The sequence below is a fragment of the Monomorium pharaonis genome, chromosome 9 (genome assembly GCF_013373865.1).
Source record: "Monomorium pharaonis isolate MP-MQ-018 chromosome 9, ASM1337386v2, whole genome shotgun sequence".
Taxonomy (NCBI): Eukaryota; Metazoa; Arthropoda; class Insecta; order Hymenoptera; family Formicidae; genus Monomorium; species Monomorium pharaonis.
Window position 1 is genome coordinate 17,164,244 of NC_050475.1, and position 19,233 is coordinate 17,183,476.

Sequence of the window (19,233 nt, forward strand, 5' to 3'; positions counted from 1 at the left end):
TGGAAAAGGGATGATAAAACTGGTGCATGAATTGATTGATAAGATATGATCATAATTTCAATAAAGGTTTCAAGCACGCTTTCTACGCTCATTCTGTTTCTTTCCCAAGCAAGAAATATATATTTTATAAATCGATCAATAAATTCACTGACTTAAGTGGTGTATCGACTTTCAGACGATTAGGTTCTAGGTTCTAGCTTACGTTATCGTTAGGTCTGATGCACTGACGATAAATGATAAAGAATAAACTCAAAGGCACATATACAAAGGATTTCATGTACGACGAGATAATAAAAGGGCCGCGATAAAAGTCGTTTCAACTACTACAAGTAGATATATCTCTCTTGTCTGTTGAGCACTTCGCTTAATTTTCTACACGATGCAAATGTGGAAGACCAGTTTTTGTTCCGCGGGATGTTTAGCGAACTGGCCTTCTTCCTTTTGCTCCCTTTGGTCGATTTCTATTTTTATGCATCACCCACTCTTCGTCTGTGTTTTTGCGATTGCGTAACTTACGTTATGTGGTCATATGAAACTACTGAGTTGTTGCAACATAAAAGGATCTCCATCTAAGTTAGAAACGAATGTATAATGACATAATTTATGAACGCGACACGTAAATGACATATAAAAGATGCAAGAAAATTGTATAAAAAGAAGACACATAGATGTGTTCGTTGTTACAAAAGCAGCATAAGTCATATGTCTTTTAGCTTGAGATAAAGTCAGATTTTTTTCTTAAATATGTTAAAATTCATATTCAATGAATATAATTTTATAACGTGATATATAGAAGGGAAAGTAGCGATAAAATATTAAAATGTGTAGAATTCTGAGGTTGAAAGCCAGAAATAATGAGCTCGTTTATTTGATTCATGTTTAATCTACTGTTTCATCATCAGCTACATCACTTAGGACGCCAGCTGCCCGATAAAAATTCCAATTCCTTGAAAGTCGATACCATATTTCCCAGATTGAGATAAATTATGACATCATAGATGACTACGGGGTTGTAATGTTGCAGCTGCTCCGCCGATACGAAAGAAAAATCGTGCTTCCTGGTGGTTCCTAAGTGATTAAATGGCAGCATGTTTCGCCTAAATTGCACGAGGAAAGGCTACAATGATTAATACTTGAATCCATTATTCTGATATTAGTAATTGCCCATGCGTGATCTGTATTTATAAATTATAATTTATTTTATTGATTACTCTAAAAAATATATTGCAAATATGTTTAATCGGGTTTTAATCATTTTTCAGGTTTTTAACTTAATGAAGAAAAAAATCTTATACTCAAGACTCAATTCTTGAGCCTATTACATATGCAAACAGCAGGTGCTCACAAGATGCACTCTAAGAATTCTCGTTCCTTCTTTTCGGTGAAAAGTTTAAATCACGGTTGCACGAATACCAAAATTCGTCACGATAACAGCGATTCACGGTAAATTGCATTATTATATGGCATGCTGTAACACGCCTCTTCGATGCGCCGATATAAAGAGAGGGAGAGAGAAAGAGAGAGAAAGAGAGAGAGCTTGTGGTTACTTGTAGTCCGTAAATGGTCAGATTGCAGTGCTCGGAAACAAAAAGAAGAACGACGATAGGGGAAAAAAGCAGAGGGCTTCAACGCGTTGCACCGTTCGTTACCGGAAACTCGGAATCGGGTCTTGAAACGGGTTCCGTTCGTCCCGTCTGCCAACATGCTTCTCGTGTATAATTTGTTCCTCTCTCGCCTCTTGAGGAAAGATGTCCTGCGCGCAAAGATTATAATTATTAAAGGGCACCTGTTTTCGCTTAGCAGAGCTTCCCTCGACACCGCGACTTCATGAAAATAAAACGAACGAAAATTAACTTCGAAATAGAAGTTGGTTTCTAATTAATTGTTTTCGCACGTTTTCACAAAAAAAGCGTTTCTACAAAAGACTGTTATAATTATTGTAAATTTAACGAAGTCTAAACTAAAACATTTAAACGTAAACTTCAGAAAAGAGTTTTCTACGTTATAATAGGAACGAAAAAAAATATATATCGATATACGTTTACATATTTATATTATATCTTTCAATTTTGATCGAAAATAGCTTCCTAAAATATATTTGCCAGAGTATTTCGATAAAATCTCGTGTACCACTTCAACGAGACTGATATCCAACCGGATGTTGATGCAGCGCGTTGAAGAAATCTCGAGAACCTTTAATTAATCTCTTAAATTAACATCGAACGTTTTTCAGAGAGAGAGTCGGAAGTAATAACGAGTCGATTACGGTGAGTTTTCGAACGTCCGTGCGGCAATTTTCAATAATTGCTTTGATCGAATAAACTTTTTCCTCCGCCCCTTCCTCATCCCACGCGACAGTCTCCCGGCCACTCCGCGACTTACTTCCATAATCGTTCTTGAAGATCCTTTAAACAAGCTTCGTAGCAAGCTTATGGCGCAAAGTGTTGAAACTAGATTTCGCCGGTGATACTTCGTTAGGGAAAGACTTCTTCAGCAGCCCGATGCCGCCCGCAACAATACACACTTTCGGCCGCGTAAAGCCCGCGTTAAATCAACGCCGGCGCGCAGTTAAGTGCAACTTCGGCCGTTTATAATCATTTTACGGCTTCTTTGTAGATTTATGGTGGACTCTTTAAAAGTGAGCCGTACAACTGTACCGCCCGCACGCGCATTAGCGTTATTGCAATATTGAAGAAGCGTCTGGACAATTTGCGACCGTCTGCGACCGATATTATACCGAATGGAGTCATGCGAATAGAATAGAGTTTTGCGAAGCGTATGCCTTTTGCGAGTGAACGCGAATAAATAGCATTATCATTTAGTTATGAGTTAGCTGAAGGTATTTATTAACAGAGCCGTAAAGCGTGCTCTCGGCGATTAATAGATTAGCAAGATAAAAGGCAAGAAAAAAGAAATTCGTCCAAGGTTCCAGACTGTTAATGAAGATGTTAATTGCTCGTTGCTGTCTGCAGCGCTGGACGTAACGAAGGAGAAACTATTGGTATAAATAAAACTGAATTAGAGCACTGTAGCATTGATGACTGATTTATCATTTGATGCTTATACAATATTTCGTATTTAATTTTTTAATTATTTACCTTCAGCTCTTCGAATGTAGAACTCGAATATATCGAGGGTGTTTTTACAAACTTATTGCAGGATTACATAATTTTTTAAGTGGAGTTATATGCAAATTTACATATTTTAAAATGAAGAAAACTGATTGCGTTAACATGTATTATAAATTGCAAGTCTGCCTCATTAATTGCAATTATTCGATAGCAATCTGTAAGATAGATTGTACTGAATAATCTTTTTTTTCGAAGAACCGAAAATTGTCTAAATTTTTTCTTAGAATTTTTGCTTGAATCCCTTTTCGTCGAATTTTGTAACAAGAGGCCTTTAATTGTGCAGTTCTAGAAATTTTGAGTTGTAAGATAGATCTTTAATGGCAATACAGCAAAAGGAAAATTCATTCAACGACCAGACGGTGAACGCTGATGAATGGATTATTGCGATGAAATTACAGCCAAACAGCAATTACTTAGACAGAGAGAACTACAAGCTGATAGGATAAACTGTGGTCGTCGACTCGTAAGAATAATAAAGTCGTTTCGTGCTGCATTTAAAGTGCTTTATCTTTTGTCGTTCTTTGTAAGTTCTGATTTTTTCGATTACAGATGCCGCCTGTGTGAAGCGGAAAACAAAGCTGATAAAATGTTTTATTGTTCAAAATTTTATATATTATATACGGCGTAAGAAAACCCCGGAAATCTTTATTTATATATATATATATATATATATATACACACACACACACACACACATATACACACACACGCACACACACATATTATATATGGATATTCTGACATATATGAATTATATTCGTCGCGAAATATATCGGTCATGCCCGAAACGTAATACTGTATTATGCATCGCATTATGCGTCTTAGGCAATGAAATATGGTGCTTGGGCAGTGCATCCAACACGATAACGACGTCCGGAGAGATTTATGGTGGGCGTAATGCGTGATTAAAAAATGTCTGGTCATGGTCCGATCTCGCGTACGACGCGTCGCGTCGCGTCGTGTCGCGTCATCTGATTCAACCGGATAGAGACGACCGTCCGTCACGCGATCTCAATTGTTCTACGCAGGCCATCGTGTTAGGTAATAGGATATATTCGAAACACACGCTGGCGACATACGTGGGATAGGGTGGAACATACAGGTTATTTTCCAATCTGAACGACGCGTTGACCGGCAATACTGGTATTATCGATCTCGCTCGCACCGCGACCGAATTGCGAACTTGATTGCGAGAGAATCAGATACCTGTCCATTTTTTTTTTTTTTCAAATAAACGATGCAAGCTTTTCAACGTGTTTTCTTGCCACTCCAGTATTTGGTAACGGCTTATTGCATGATACAAAAGAACCGGATGAATGCCTAGCTAATGCATACGGTAATAAAAATAAAATGATGCTATCGCGCTCTTTATTGCATAAGTTATTGCGGAAATCTCGCTTTGCTTTTAAAATGACAGAAATACACAATTATAAAAGCTGCAAAATCATAAAAATACCTGCACGATTTTCTGCGCAATATTTGATAAAATTATGAAATAACAATTAAAAATATTTTTAATCGGCTTATCTTATATGTGAAAATAATATTATATCGCCATGAAATTAAAAGAGAGAGGAATAATCAGTAAAATTTTATACAAGTGAATTTTTTTCTAGTGTCGCATTTTAAGGATTTAATAAGAAAATGATATAAAATAGAATCAAATAAATTTTACCGAATATGTAGAATATTTTGTAAAGGATATTATATTTAAGGAGAAATTATATATATTAATCAATAATTTATTTATTATCAATATAATAATTGAACTTTGTTTTTGAGAAATATTTCTGGAATACACTCGTTAATGGAAAACTCAATAAATACACGTTACTGAGAGCGAAACAATGCCATATAAAATTTTATAAACAAACATTGTATACATGTATATGTGCTGTAAAAATCTTTCATATCGAAATCTAATTATCGTACAGTAAAATGCCGTAATTAGACATTGTAGTATGAAAAGCGCATTGTTGCGCGGTTAAATTTCCAGAAATTGCATTGTCTTTTACGTATGCATTGTGTTTCGCTTGTTATTTTTGCTGATCAATGAGATGCTCATGAAACGCATCATTGCTTGACGATAAAAAAAGCGTATAGAATTTTAATTATTAATTGTGAAAATAATGCCATCTGTGATATCTGTAATTAATGTGATAAAATAAAAATAGAATAAAAGAGAACATGTCTTTCAAAAATTGTTTGCACAAGAACTATAATGTTTATTCAAACATTGATTTTCTTTTCGCGGATTTTGAATTGAGACTATCACGATTAAATTGCATTTTGAATCTAAATATGAGTATTTTTAAGAGAATATAATTTTTCACAATATTTCAGTTTTAAAAGAATTCATGATTTCAGATTAATGAAAAGAAAACTAGCGTTAATGGAAACAAAATTTTTCTTGCGCGGTTCAGTGGTAGAACACTAATATGCAACAATGGGTTTGCTATACACATAAAATTATATATATCACTATTTACGCGGTGATCGATAATGACATATATATTTCGCAATGTGGTCGAAACACATTCCCCTTGCGCGGGAATATGTGTCGCGCTGCGAAAAGGGGTAATGTCGATAGTATGGGTGATAAAATGCTGATACGAGGGCGGGCAGTTTCGCTTCTTTTGTGTAACATGCTGAGCGAGCGATCTACGTCTCCTCGTAGTTGCTGCCATTTACTTCCACAGAATTATGTGCAGAAAGATCGTTACGTTTACTTTCACGAAACTGTATGACGCCAGTGATGTCATCATGATTTTGAAATATATCGAATCGTAATTTCGTAATTGCAAAATTTCATTATATTATTGCTTTTGCGATGATCTCGGGTCCAAAAAAAAAAAAAAATGCCTCATCTTTATTCAGTTTTTAATTTCTACGTGCTTGTTTTGATATAGAAATTCATGAGAAATCTGCGATAAAAAAAAACAGAGAATATAGATGAATCCATTATAAGCAAAAGTATGATAAGCAAGTATGAAAACAACAATACTCTATCATCATCGATCATAATTTTTGTCGCGTAAAGGTGAACAGATCCAAACTGATATTAAGCAATCCGTTCTTGGGGAGAAATTCACGAGGGAAAGGAACTTCACAATTAATAACTTTTTTACAACACGTTCAATGTTGCAATATGAGTAGTTCGCATTTTTAATATACTTGCAAAAAAATATACAATAAAAATCTCCGACTTAGCCAACTAATAACAGCAACATATATCGGTATACATTACCTGGCCGTTTCTTCTTTGACGGAGCCTCGGGAGATGCAGCGACGCGTGGCTGATGTTGACGCGCACCGCGATTCGCAATCCATGACGATGTATTTTTCCTCCGTCGCGGAGAAGGAGGGGACACTGTGGTTTCCTTTTTATTTTCATTAAATTACAAGATCTCGGAGGAGAGACGAAGAAAAAGTACTTATCCCGCGACATCCATCAAAAACAGCTATCCTGCTCCCTTCCTCCCCGCTTGCCCGTGCAAATGGCAGTAAATAACGGCGGAAGCTCGCACGCCGAATCTCGATCTTGCCACGTGCCAGCCAACTCCCGGCAGAAAGAATTTATGTCTTCGTGCATTGCTGTTATAGCCGCGCGAGACAGTCGACTGCGCGATCGTAAAGAAAGAGAGACCTTAAATCAAAAAGGGGCATCGCTCTTCGCCAATTGGCCGCTCGCAACGCAACAACGGCCGGGCGATAAATCCGGCGTGGCACGGGCGAGAAAAAGTGTTCGACGCGCTTCCTTTTGCAAAACGCGAGGAAAGAAATGTCAATTTCTTTCGGCCGTGAAGAAATGCCCACTTCTGGCCGTCCCCAGTTTTATCCACGGACACCGTGAATCATCGGAAACTGTCGTGAATCGATTAAGGTGATCATTATGCTTTTAATTATTGACGACGATAAGAATTACGGTATTCGGGGATTTGAAATATTTACAGGCAGAAATAAAGTCCCCCCCCCAACGACGTTTCGAGCTTCGAGATTTTATTTTAATCTCCCCAGTTGTAGCAAGACACTGTAACAGTATTTATAATAATTAACACACTCGCGCGTCGCCGCCGCGACAACAAAGACTTGCGGTACAATATTCAATCATAATTCAGTCTGAAATTCGATTATTGCTATTTTATTCAACAACATATCTTTTTTCATTTCTCCCTTTTTTTATTTATTTTACTTGTTCGTCGGTTTTTGCTCCGTTATCTCTCTTTTCTATCTGCGGGCGTTGCAATTGAAATTCTGAGAGGGGGTTTCTGTTTCAGAAGAGACGGCAACGATTGTTTAAATAGATTATCGTAAGAGTTATTTCGTTTTTCTGTGTATGTACGTGCGCATGTGTGTACGCGTCAGTGTGTCTATATATAATATATATATGTATAGATGTATAAGGTGTATTTATACGCGTTCTTCTCCTCATGTGTGTGTGTGTGTGTGTGTGTGTTTGTGTTGCATATGTATATATATACATATATAGTTTGTTACAAGGCACAGGTAGTTACACTCTTATCTTTTCCTTCCGCACGGTTTACACACTATGGTAATATCATGCACGCACTCAGTATTGCTTTTAATCATTCATTCGACAAACTGTTAAATCGCATTTCTCTCGCCGATCTTATCGCAAATCGTCGCGTTCGTTCGGCTCTGTCTTTCGTGGCCTTTCGCACGCCTAGGATGATTGGATAATGATGACTCCACGCTTCTACAACTACGCAAGCATCGCAATTTGTTCGGTTAAAATATCGCAAACGGATATGCACCCCAGAAAGATTAATGCGAATGTATTCTCATGTAAATATTTCGAAAGCAAAAACTCGATATTAAAAGATTGAGGATCGTGAATGAAACCGACGAATAAAAAGAACGTAAATACGAAACGTTCCTTTGGAAAGAGAAGAAAATATTCGCAAGAAGACGTTACCGCATCTATTTCTCGTATCGAGAGCTCCATCAGCAACGGAAGTCCGTAAATGATTGTCCGTTGTGTAATCGCGACGTTACAGCAGTCGGGCTGGTCGATTTAAAGCGTTCGAGGCATGATTCGCGACATAATGCGAGATCTTAATGGACCCCGCTGAGCCAAGCGTTCGGCACGCGACGTGAACGATCGATTTTACGTTCGATCATCAATTCGTATTGTCAGGACGATGTCGAGCAAGCGATTAAAGCCGGAGAGAAACGGCAGCCGAGGTGTTAGAAAATTGTGCGACCGTAAATGGCAGCGACGTGTCCGTTTCGCGCTCGCGCGCATGAAAAGGCCGACTCAGTACTCGTACCCGATGGAAATCAACGACGTGCGACATGCATTTGCAGTATAAGTTTGCTATATATAGATCAAACAGGTAACGCTAATCTTTAGCAAATTTCACGAGCTCTATTTCATAATACGGAGGGTACTGTGGAATCGATATCCTTTCCTTCATCCTTTCCCTTTGGAAATTGAATAAAAATCGTTCAAGGCCAAATTGATTTTTCAAATACGCTCGTATTCTAAACCTGTCTGAAAAAGAATATCGTTTTATACCGTTTATTGTTATCGTGGGAAACCTTTAAAAGGGGGTTTTAGCGTATTTGTTGTGTTTGTCGATCAATAGCTGCTTATTCCATTATTGATGCTGCTTCGGCATTTCCATGAACATACTGTATTCGGTAAACAGACTTTCCGATTGCTCATTTGACCTGAATTCGGTTCCGGTTCGGTAAATCGCTAGGAGAACCGCTTGCGCTGCACGAATTGTCGTCCGATCGTCGCCGCTGTACTTCAACAATTCGCCTAAGCAAATGAGGTTTAGACTACGGGGAAGTATGCAAATTCGAAGCGATCATGTATCCAGTTTCCTCCCGTCGCGCCAATGGCGAAACTTCTTAACGAGCTCGCAAGGGATTATCTAACCTGAAAATTAGGCGACCCGATTTCCCATTTATGTCTTCATATCGTTATAAATCGATTAGGTATAACAGTGGCTCGAGAAGAGGGACACAGAGATATTAGAATTGTAAAACAAGCTTTTATGAGCTTTTATAACTGTAATTAAAAATACATTTCGCGATATTGTATTATGCAAGTTATTAAAAGCTACACAATCATACAATCATATATGTTATATGTATATATTATATAATTTCAGTAAAAATGAAAAGAATATACTATAATCGTAAAAAAGAGCATAAACAAAAATATGCTGCGTTAGCACGTTATTAATCTTTCCCCTTTTTTTTTACATAGGTCGCCAAAATTGGCAAAAAATCCGAATAAATAATGTATTGTTTTCGTTCTTTTATATTACTTCCAGGTATTATGTCTCTCCTCTTCGATTCCAAAAGTTTTTCATACGTAATACCATTAAAAAATTAATGTTATGCAATTATAATGGTCCATCACGTTATTCCGGGGAAATGGGATCTGCCTTCACCGGCAATTTTCAACTCGCGTTACAGTACATTTGACGAAATTTCACATTAATATCAGAATAGTCGGTTCCATTTTAACTATTCGATGCTGGATAATCCGATTCGATCAGCATGCGAGAATAAAATACCAGGCGCGATGATGGTGGGCTCTCGTCGTTCTTTTTTTACACATTGCCCCGCGGTTTTTGCCGCTCGTTTCACGAATGTGCATTTTCTTGGACGCACAAAATACGCACGCAAACTATTTTCTATATATACACATAGCGAAATTACGTGCGTACGCGCAACGTACGCACATCACTAACCCGTTCTAATTGCGTAAGATTGCATCACCCTGTGCCCCACGATACCGAAAATTAGCGATTGTTTCTTCTGCTCTTCATGCTGATCCCAATGCTGGTCGGCATTTTATTATCGGGTCTCAAATAAAATTATTATAGCTCTAAATTTAATTCGACTAAATCTCAGTGATTATTCGCAAAAATGTTTGTGCTAAAATTTATCGTACTGGCGATGCTCAATTTACAAATTTATATGAAGAAAACTTACACAAAAAAAATATCATTTTAGTACAAGTTTTTTACTTGATTGAATGTAAATATAATTTCGAATCGTCTCATTCGATTTTATCGCAAATAGAAATTCTTCTACACAAGCAGCCCATAGAGATGAGAAAATAAATTTTATCCCTTATCGATGAAAAATTGGAACGAGAGTCATTCTTGAGATCAGTACGAAGAGGGAATCGGGAAATCAATTCGATATTATTCAAAATGCGGGATAACGTAATGGCATCTCGCGCACGCATCCGCGGCGCGTTGTATACATTCGGGGTGTAGGGCCATCGCCGAGGGTGTAGCGGAAGTTATTCGTCGTTGTTCGGATAAGAACGAAGGGAGGATAGGACGAGGAGGGAGGAGGACGAATCTAACCGTGTGTTTCGTCGGGGGACGGAACGGCGGATTGATGCGATAGAACTTGGATTGCTCGTCGAGGGATGATTGTCCCTTGATTGAAAACGTCCTCGAATCGACGGAGGGTGCGACTGTGCTCGGGGGAAAGGAAGGTGACGGCGGCGTGTCCCAGGGCTTGCGAAACCAAGCCACGCCGGCGCCCAGCTATTCCGCGTGTTCCGAGAGCGTCATTTTTTACGCTGACCTCCCGTAGGGCAAGGTTGCGGGCTCCATCGTAGGGCGAACGTCGACCACACATTTCGCAAGTGGATCCGTAATGGGAACTAATCCATTTCTGTCTTGTCTTTTTGACTTTTGCGTTTATAAAGAAAGATCACGATCGTCCGTGGGGATACATTGCTTTCAGATAGAGGCAGCCGGAAACGATAGGAACTACTCTGTATCGTTATTTCTAATAATATTGAAAACATAAAAAGCAGGAAATAAATATATCGTATCATAAATGAATATGTTATAAATGAAATTGAAAGGAACAACTCCTTTTGCGGTGTACGTATACCAAGCTCATCGGCCCTACGCGGCCGAAGAAGTTGATGGGGGGAACTATTCTAGGTGGCACGCGGCAAATGCGAAGATCAGAATAACACGAAATTAGAGGAAGCCCGGCCCTGCTCGCCGCCCTCGTCGCCGCGAAGAGTTAAATCTACGGCACAATGACGGTTCAAGAACTTTCCGGCATTCGGGTCGTGAAAAACGCGAGCTATCAGCGAGTCGCATTTTTCTTTCCCTCCCTCCCCGCCGCCTGCAATTCTTATACCCTCGTAATCGAGACGTATCGCGGCTCTCATACCCGCACACGCGGGAGTCGTTACCTCCTACAGATTGAGGGAAGTTTCGCTGTTACCCCATATGGTACCGGAGGCACTTTAATCTCCGGACAACGATGATTTTCCAGTCGTGGAATCGGGTCGTGAGCTCGCCCTACCGTCCGCGGACAAGACTGACGCGTCAGAATCGAATGATGACTACTCACAGAATCCAAAGCCAACCATCTTCGGACGTCTTTAATGAGAACGCACTTTGAAGGCTTCAACGAAAATGTGTCTCACGTACAATATTTTTTTTTTACAATAAACACATATTACAGCACAGTTGATTTTTAATTATTAATCTGTACAGTTGGTATTAATAAAATTCAGCGTATAATTTCGTCAGTTAAAACATTTTTATTCCGAACAATGATAGGATATGTAAGAATTTCTTCAAGATCTAAAAGAAATTTCTATCGCGCCTGCAGCAGCCTGTTTAATGTAACATAAATTCGCCCTTGCGGCAGTTCTGACGGATGGATCGTTTCTGATAACGAAGGGCTGACACGAGACGCAAGTCGTCGCCGCGGACCGAATATCCCCGATATTTCTGCCGGTTTTTTTTCCCCGTAAGGCTGGATATGCGTATGATTCGCGAAGGGAAATAAGCGCGGAATTGTTTTTGTACGACCGTACAGGCGGGCGGGATTTTATCGGAGTATCGATTTTAAAGGGGCGCGGGAAGTCGACGAATCTACAATATTTCCGGAAGCTATGAAATAAAGCGTCGTGCGTTTAGCGATATCGGAATCATAACCGTTAATATATTTATGACGATATAAATTGCGAGCTCGCGAATACGCTCCGGTTGCTTTTCTACTTTTTTCAAGGAGGGAGGCCGGAAATCGTTTTTGTATCTCGCTGCTCCGCCTTTCAATCGAGAAATGATAACAGGACTAGTAATAATAATAATAGCAAAAATGAGATCATTATTTAAAAGTGAATCAAATTTGATAATACTGGAAATGATATTTACGCCCTTTAAATATTTATTCTTGATATATTCCGTGATGGGAATACAAATAACGCGATATGAATTATATATAGATATACACACGCAATAACAATATTTTTGTGACATAAAACATTTTGAGAATAGTAAACTTATAATTTCGCAGTTAAAGTATGAATTATTGCGTAATAAAAACAAATCAGACATGCAGGTAACTAATTTCAAAATTTATTAATTTTCGAATCTGATTATACCTAGTAAAAAAAAATAGAATAAAACATTTAAAATGAGAGAATATTTCCTTCAAATTTAATTCAAATAACGCAGGAGGAGAAAGCTGAAGCTTATTGGAAAATTAATAAAACAAGATTTGATTAAAAGCAGTGTTACGAAAAAAAGTTGAAACGTATAAAAACCCTACATAATTCAGGGAATGAAAATCTATACGGCGCGTACAAAAATAACACGAAAAATAATTATTTCGATATTATTTAATTAAACTGTATTGTTCATATATTTCAGAAAGTAACATCATTTTCTTTCAATTGAATACTTTGCACTTGCGGTTTATCGGGCCCTTTGCCAAAGCGATTGATTCGAATCGATTTATTGGAGCAGAAGTTGACGATCTCACGTACTCGAATCCGTCTGTTTGTTACAAGGCCAATTCCGCCATGACTGTCAGGGAGGAGGATGCATATACGAAATCTCTCGAGACACTGAGAGACACAGTCGGTGGCAGCGGCGATCTTAAGAATGAGAACATAATCCGGCTCGGGGAGCAATATACCGCGCGCGGAGTACTCGCGCCGACACGAAAGTAATCTGATAATCCCATCAGAGCTTCCATAAAATCGTTAATCGTCTCGTAGCGGACGGCCGCCGCGGTGTACTAATCCGGGTTCGGTATTCAACAACGGTTTGGAAGCCACATCCGCACTGCGGTGAAATCAACCCCGCGTTCGCGAGCAGCGGCGTCTTACAGCCGTTCGGGGGATTGTTGCAACGAACAAGCTTCACTCAGCGGCGGCACTTCGAATGAACGAAAAATACTGGGCGTTAGGTGTTACGGAACAACTTTCGGGCTTGCTCCGTTGAACGGAGCTAAAAAGTGGCTTTAACAACTCCGCGTTACGCGAAATCGACAAGTTTCCTCACCGAAAGTGGATGCTTTCGGAAAATTTTATGTTTTCGCGATAGAAGACGAATAAAAAAAAAATTGTGGGGAACAAATTCCCTTATAAATCGAAGTTTAACGGGGGGGTTTTTTTTCTTTCAGAGAAGAGAGAAAGATTGGGGTCATTAGAGTATGTGAAATGTCCACTCGTATCACGACTGCGACACACAAATATGTTATACCAATGTAATTTTCACCGTGATAGGGAAATCACAAAACGACGTGCTCAAATAAAGTGCGAATTTTCTCTCTCGGGAGGGAACGGCTCGTTTGCAATTTTCTGCTGATGATTGTCTAATCTGTCGAAAAACAACACAATGAGCGCGGAGAATGTTTCTGTTTCTCATTAGCGACTCCATTAGCGGAATGCTCGCGAGCGATATTAGGGCGCAATGTAAATTGGTAGGATTAAATGCATCGGACGATTGCATCAATCTCATTAAATGCCGCATAATGTTTGGCAAGGGAGGGAGAGCGAAAGAGAGAGAGAGAGCGAATCGAGCGGAGGCGGCCGGGGTTAGTAATGATGTTTGGGGATGCTCTGATAATTATTGAATCCCTCGACGTTGTTTGCGCCAGGCAAATCGAAAATAATAGAATATTCGAGCGTTTACCCGCCTGGCACATTCTCGCGTCTTCCGTTTCTCGAAGCGCAATCGTTTTTATCGTTGCAACTGTACGCGTGACACACTGCATTATGTAAAACTCGTCACGTTTTCACCCTCACGGAAATCAATTCGCTGTCGATAATATTTCGGCTGCGTTCATCGGAGAGAGCATGGCTCGCTTTCGAACGTGAGACGCGAAGGAAAGTTAGGAAGCGCGAAGGATGCGCGCGCGCGTGTACAGCAATGTTTGAATAACCATTTTCATTCTTTAATACCGTCCGTTCCGCTCTTCTCTTTGCCATCAGCTTTGCTTAATCTGATTATTGCATGCATTCCGCAGCCTCGCGAATAGCGGGGATCACGAAAGCAAACAGAAACGTATAGGAGCAAAATATATACGATTGAAATATACGCGCTCGTCTGGCAATACGGGCGGGATAATTGAAAAAAAAAAAAAAAAAAATTGTGGACTCGGAGTGATTTCAGGTGTGATGTATGATCATCCGCGTTCTAACCACGCTCTAAAGAAAAATAAACATTTATTCTTCCGTTGACCACGACATAACGGATGGCAAACAATTGATATTTCCCATTGAGCATAGTTATGCACATGATAATAAATTTAATTCACCTGTCAGCGGTTTCATCAAAATTTCAAGTTTCAATTAAATATGTTTTCACGAGGCTTCGAATGGTTCTCGGATCATGGGAAACGCGATTTTCCATAATTTTGTGCGCTTTATCGAATTGAAGGATCTCTAAACTCGCCGTTCAATTACGCGAGAATTCACCTTAAAAAGTTGGGGAAAATTTGATTTGGATTGATTTTTAAAAATTCCCAAGAAAAAGGATGGAATAAATTACTGTCTGAACTTTTGCTTCTATCGTTTTCCCATCGCACAGTCGCACGCACCGTCGACGTGAGAGCCTGAGTTTACATATCACGGAAGAGAAGAGTCGTACACGCCGTTAGACGCGACCATTGGCGATTGGGCTTCATCAAGATTGTACACAATGTGATTCGCGACCGCGGGGCACCTGGATCAGGATCTGATTGCTGTTCACAATGAGCATATTATCCCTAAGAAGCTAGAGAAATCTTAACGGCTAGACCCGATATTAACACTACTTCATATATACGCTACATATATATATATATGTATACGCTAGCGCTCGTAGGTACAGTATGGCTTCTAATGTGATAATCGCTAGTGTGTCCTAAGTAAGCCTAATTTCCTACCTGTTGGTGAAAAATGAGAATGCGCCGCTCGTCGCGCGTGGCGCAGATTCGCGCCACTCGCGGTTGTTGTGCGCACTGACAATATTAATATATCTTGACGGTGTACCCATCACCGAGAGAGGTCAATGAAGTTTCGATCGATCCCCTCTCTTCTGAGAACCCTGAAACGGAGACACTGCCCGCGATGGAGTGCGTTGTCCGCGAGGGATCCTTGAGCAGGCGTGTCAAGTAACATGCTTAATGATTTCAAGGCGGATTAAAAGTGGAAGAAACGCAAATAAACGCGGCACGACGACGAAAGTCTCTCGTCAACGTCGGTCACGGTTTCAGTCGCGACCGACGCGAGGAGGAACAAAAATAGTTGGACGTGGATGAACGGAATGGCTTGATGAAACTTTCATCTCGCATCTGTTGAGTCGCGCTCCCCGCTCAAGAATCGATCTCGCTGACGTCGTTGATTGATTAAACCAAAACCCGACGGAAAATCTTAATTGCGTAGAAATTACGTACGACGCGATTGAAAAAGTGCTAAAATAGCGATTGGCTTTTTCCTATGGTTCACTCTTTTTCATACTCCTATAGTCCCCCTCCCTGCCATCTCTCTCTCTCTCTCTCTCTCTCTCTCTCTCTCTCTCTCTCTCTCTCTCTCTCTCTCTCTCTCTCTCTCTCTCTCATTCATTTTCGCAAACATACACACATACACGCTTTAGTCTTCACTCACCCACTCTTTCTCCCTAACTTCTTCTCTTTGTTTGTCTCTTCCTTCTACATCTCTCGTCACTCGATTACAGCTTAATTATTACAAAGATGGTTGTACAATAATATATATAATATAGACTCTGTATTAGTTACAATAATATCGTAGCGTTCTACACCGTCGCATCCCGGCCTTCTTCACTTGTCGTCATTAATCGCGAAAAAAAAAAAAAATCGGAACCGGATTGAGTTCCTTCATCGTGTTAACGCTCGATTCCACTTAAGCGCAACATCCTCCTCGTTATCACCGTTCTCTCGAGCGTACTGTCGTCTACCGCGTAATTGTCTGTGTGTATGTGTGTACGTCTCTGTATACATGTTCCGTGTATCTTTATTGCTTATTGCTTAACATTATAACGTTTCGCGTCGAACGGGTCGCCGCCGAAGAGATGCCGCCGCATCCGATCGCGCGCATCCCATCGTTAATTAAGCTAATCGTTTGCCCACGGGAGACAAAGAGCTCGCGCCGCCACCGCACATTTAACGTTAAAGGCAGTTTCCCTCCTCGACTCGGCGGTGACATCACACGCGATCTTTATCCTCGGCGAATAAAAACTTAGGATCAGGCGAGGGGGGGGGGGTTGCGTTTGCGTCGGCGTCTAACGAGATGCTAATGAAGCGAAAATATAGATCAAAGGATCACCCATCTGCCTCTCGCGCGGAGGGACGCGCCGACGACGCCGCGCGCGATTTCCTCGGGCGGCCCCCTCTCGACGCATGAATAAAGAAAAATGTGGTGAGCCGTGCGAGCCCCGGGGAAGAGAGTACCGGTGTTCTCGTGGTGAACGTCCCCGGATAACGGACGTCCCTAGTCTCGTTTAATAATCTCTTGACCTTCTTTATAATCCACACGACCGGTTCGGAATGGAATAATATTACCCACGTTTCTTCTTGTCGGCCAGAGGACTCCGTCATGCTAATTGAGGAGGATCACTGTCCTCATTCCCGTTTGTTCGTTCTTAGGTAAAACAGCTCTCGCTCGGTCTTGCTTGGCTCACCCGTCATCCATTTTTCCCTTCGTCTCTCGCGGCGTCACCTCTCAGGACACGCGGGGATCCGCGCGAAACTCGACCCGTCGAAAGAACGACAGCGTGTATTTACTTGTTTAATTAATCGATATAATTATTACGCGTATCATCGGTACTTATTGAGGGTACATGCCCGAGAATGAGCAAAGAAATGAGCGCCCGGCGAAGAAAATATTTACCGAGTAAATTCAGTAAACGTTTCTTCATCTCTTCCCCCTTCTCTCTTTCTTTCTTTTTTTTTGCGCTTATCGAGGACATAGTCTCCTCTTCGTGGTAGTCATCTTTTCCTGTCCGTCCTAAAAAGTAACGATCGCGCGTCTTATCGGCTGGAACGAGAGGACTCCGGGACGATCGATCCCACGAGGGCGAATCGCGTCCCTCCTTGTCCTCCGACGAACGAGGTTCCGCGTCGTTCGTGCGCGATACCGATCGTGATATGGGCTAACCATAAAAATTGTCTAACAACTTCGTTAACTCCGCCCGGCTTCAATCTTAGTGCCTACGCGCTACGTCCGGTAAAAAAATTCTACTACGCCGGAGAAAACTCACGTTCGAGCTACTTCCCTTGATCACGCGTTACGCCACCGATGTTCCCGTCCGACTCCGTACTCCTACAAGATCGTCGTGAAAATCCAACAATAACCTTTTCCTTTTCCAGATCTTCCGTCGGTTCTTCGCAAGATGATCTCCTTTGTGCCGATCTTGCGTCATCATTCGTCATCCCCTTATCCGTTTTATCGACGCGGCTGCCTCTTCGGCTGCCTTGGAACGATGATCGCGCGAACGCGAGTCTCTCCCCAGATCGAAGAAACTAACGGGGACCCCACGAGCACGATTGTCTAAACCGATTGACGACGCATCCTTCTTCCCGCGTCTCTCTCATTCACGGTTTAAAATCGCACTCATCCGCATACGCGCGCTCGAGCGCCGATTATTTCTTATAATGAATCTCACCGAGTGTCCGACACTGCGTTTGAGTTCTCTTAATTGATTTCGAATAATTGTCGCGCTTTCGATTAGAATCACCTGAATATCGCGGCGACCGCCGTCAGCAGGACGATCGTCAGGTACGTCGATCGGCCGATCTGTCCGCCGTTCGCTTCCATGCACTGGCCTGCAACAGTAGAAGTGACCAATTTTTATTATCTTGCGCATGCACTTGTACGCAAGATAGAAACGATGCATGTTTTAGGTTCTTAGTTAAGCAACATTTATTTATAGTCTAAAATCCACTTCTCATATAAAAAGCACTTCTACAAGTACGTGCTGGATATTCTCCTCGAAAATATACGTATTGAAAATTGCGTGTAATTGTAACAGAATAAGATTAATCTCAAAATTCAGACCTTTTATTCTACACGGAAAGAATTTTCTTTTAAAAATCACTCTGAAAATCATAGTAATTGTGGGACAACGTAAACCTCGAAGAATTTTGCTATACTTTTGACAAAATTTACTAAAATTGTCTCACAATTACCACGATTTTCAGGGTAATTTTTAAGAGAAAATTCTCTCCTTGTACGCGCCTCTTAGAAAAGTAAAAAATTCCACTGTGCAAGAATGAAATCAAAATAAAATTAATCATCCTGTACAAATCAATATGAGTCTTTTAATAACAATCAATGTTATAACGCGTGATTTAAAATCCTAGAAAGAGTAATATGTCTTGTATATGTATAGCATTAATAGCATAATAACATTCGGCTGTGCCATAATCGGAGACGGCCGGCAAAATGAATGGCATAATTAAGGTTAGGATAATACATATTCCATATTTAACGGTTATTTCGCGCGCCTACGAGATAGCCTTAGGTCTAGTGACGCATAATTCAGCGTTTATCAACGCGCTGTCGCAGTCTATTTGTCACAGAGAGCTATGCGAATGTCGCGCTAGATTATGCGTGGCTGTCACGCACCCTCCACGACGAGATTTCGAGCGGCGCAATGGATGACAATCGCTGACTTCGCGATTTCGATTGGATGGCGCAGCCTTCACGTCACGGGAAAGTTATTGGAGTACACCGAACGTTTTGCGAAAGGGCGGAGAATTTCGTCGCGTTTTCCCCGGTCAGGCACAGCCGCCAAGTTCCCCGACGTCAAGAGATACGCCGCATATTTTGATATAAATTTTA

At 40.7% G+C, this 19,233-nt stretch overlaps 1 protein-coding gene and 1 long non-coding RNA gene across 4 annotated transcripts in view; one reads left to right on the plus strand and one right to left on the minus strand.

Annotated features, from left to right (window-relative positions):
* LOC114255225 overlaps window positions 1-19,233 on the plus strand; it is a 60,776-nt gene that overhangs the window by 3,745 nt on the left and 37,798 nt on the right. The gene's annotated exons all lie outside the window — the stretch shown is intronic.
* LOC105838703 overlaps window positions 7,114-19,233 on the minus strand; it is a 290,257-nt gene continuing 278,137 nt past the window's right edge. For all 3 annotated transcript variants that reach the window (XM_036291750.1, XM_012684446.3, XM_012684445.3), the window contains exon 12: window positions 7,114-18,215. In XM_036291750.1, the coding sequence (XP_036147643.1) occupies window positions 18,124-18,215 (92 nt within the window). In that variant the 3' untranslated portion in view covers window positions 7,114-18,123. The remainder of the gene's footprint in view (window positions 18,216-19,233) is intronic.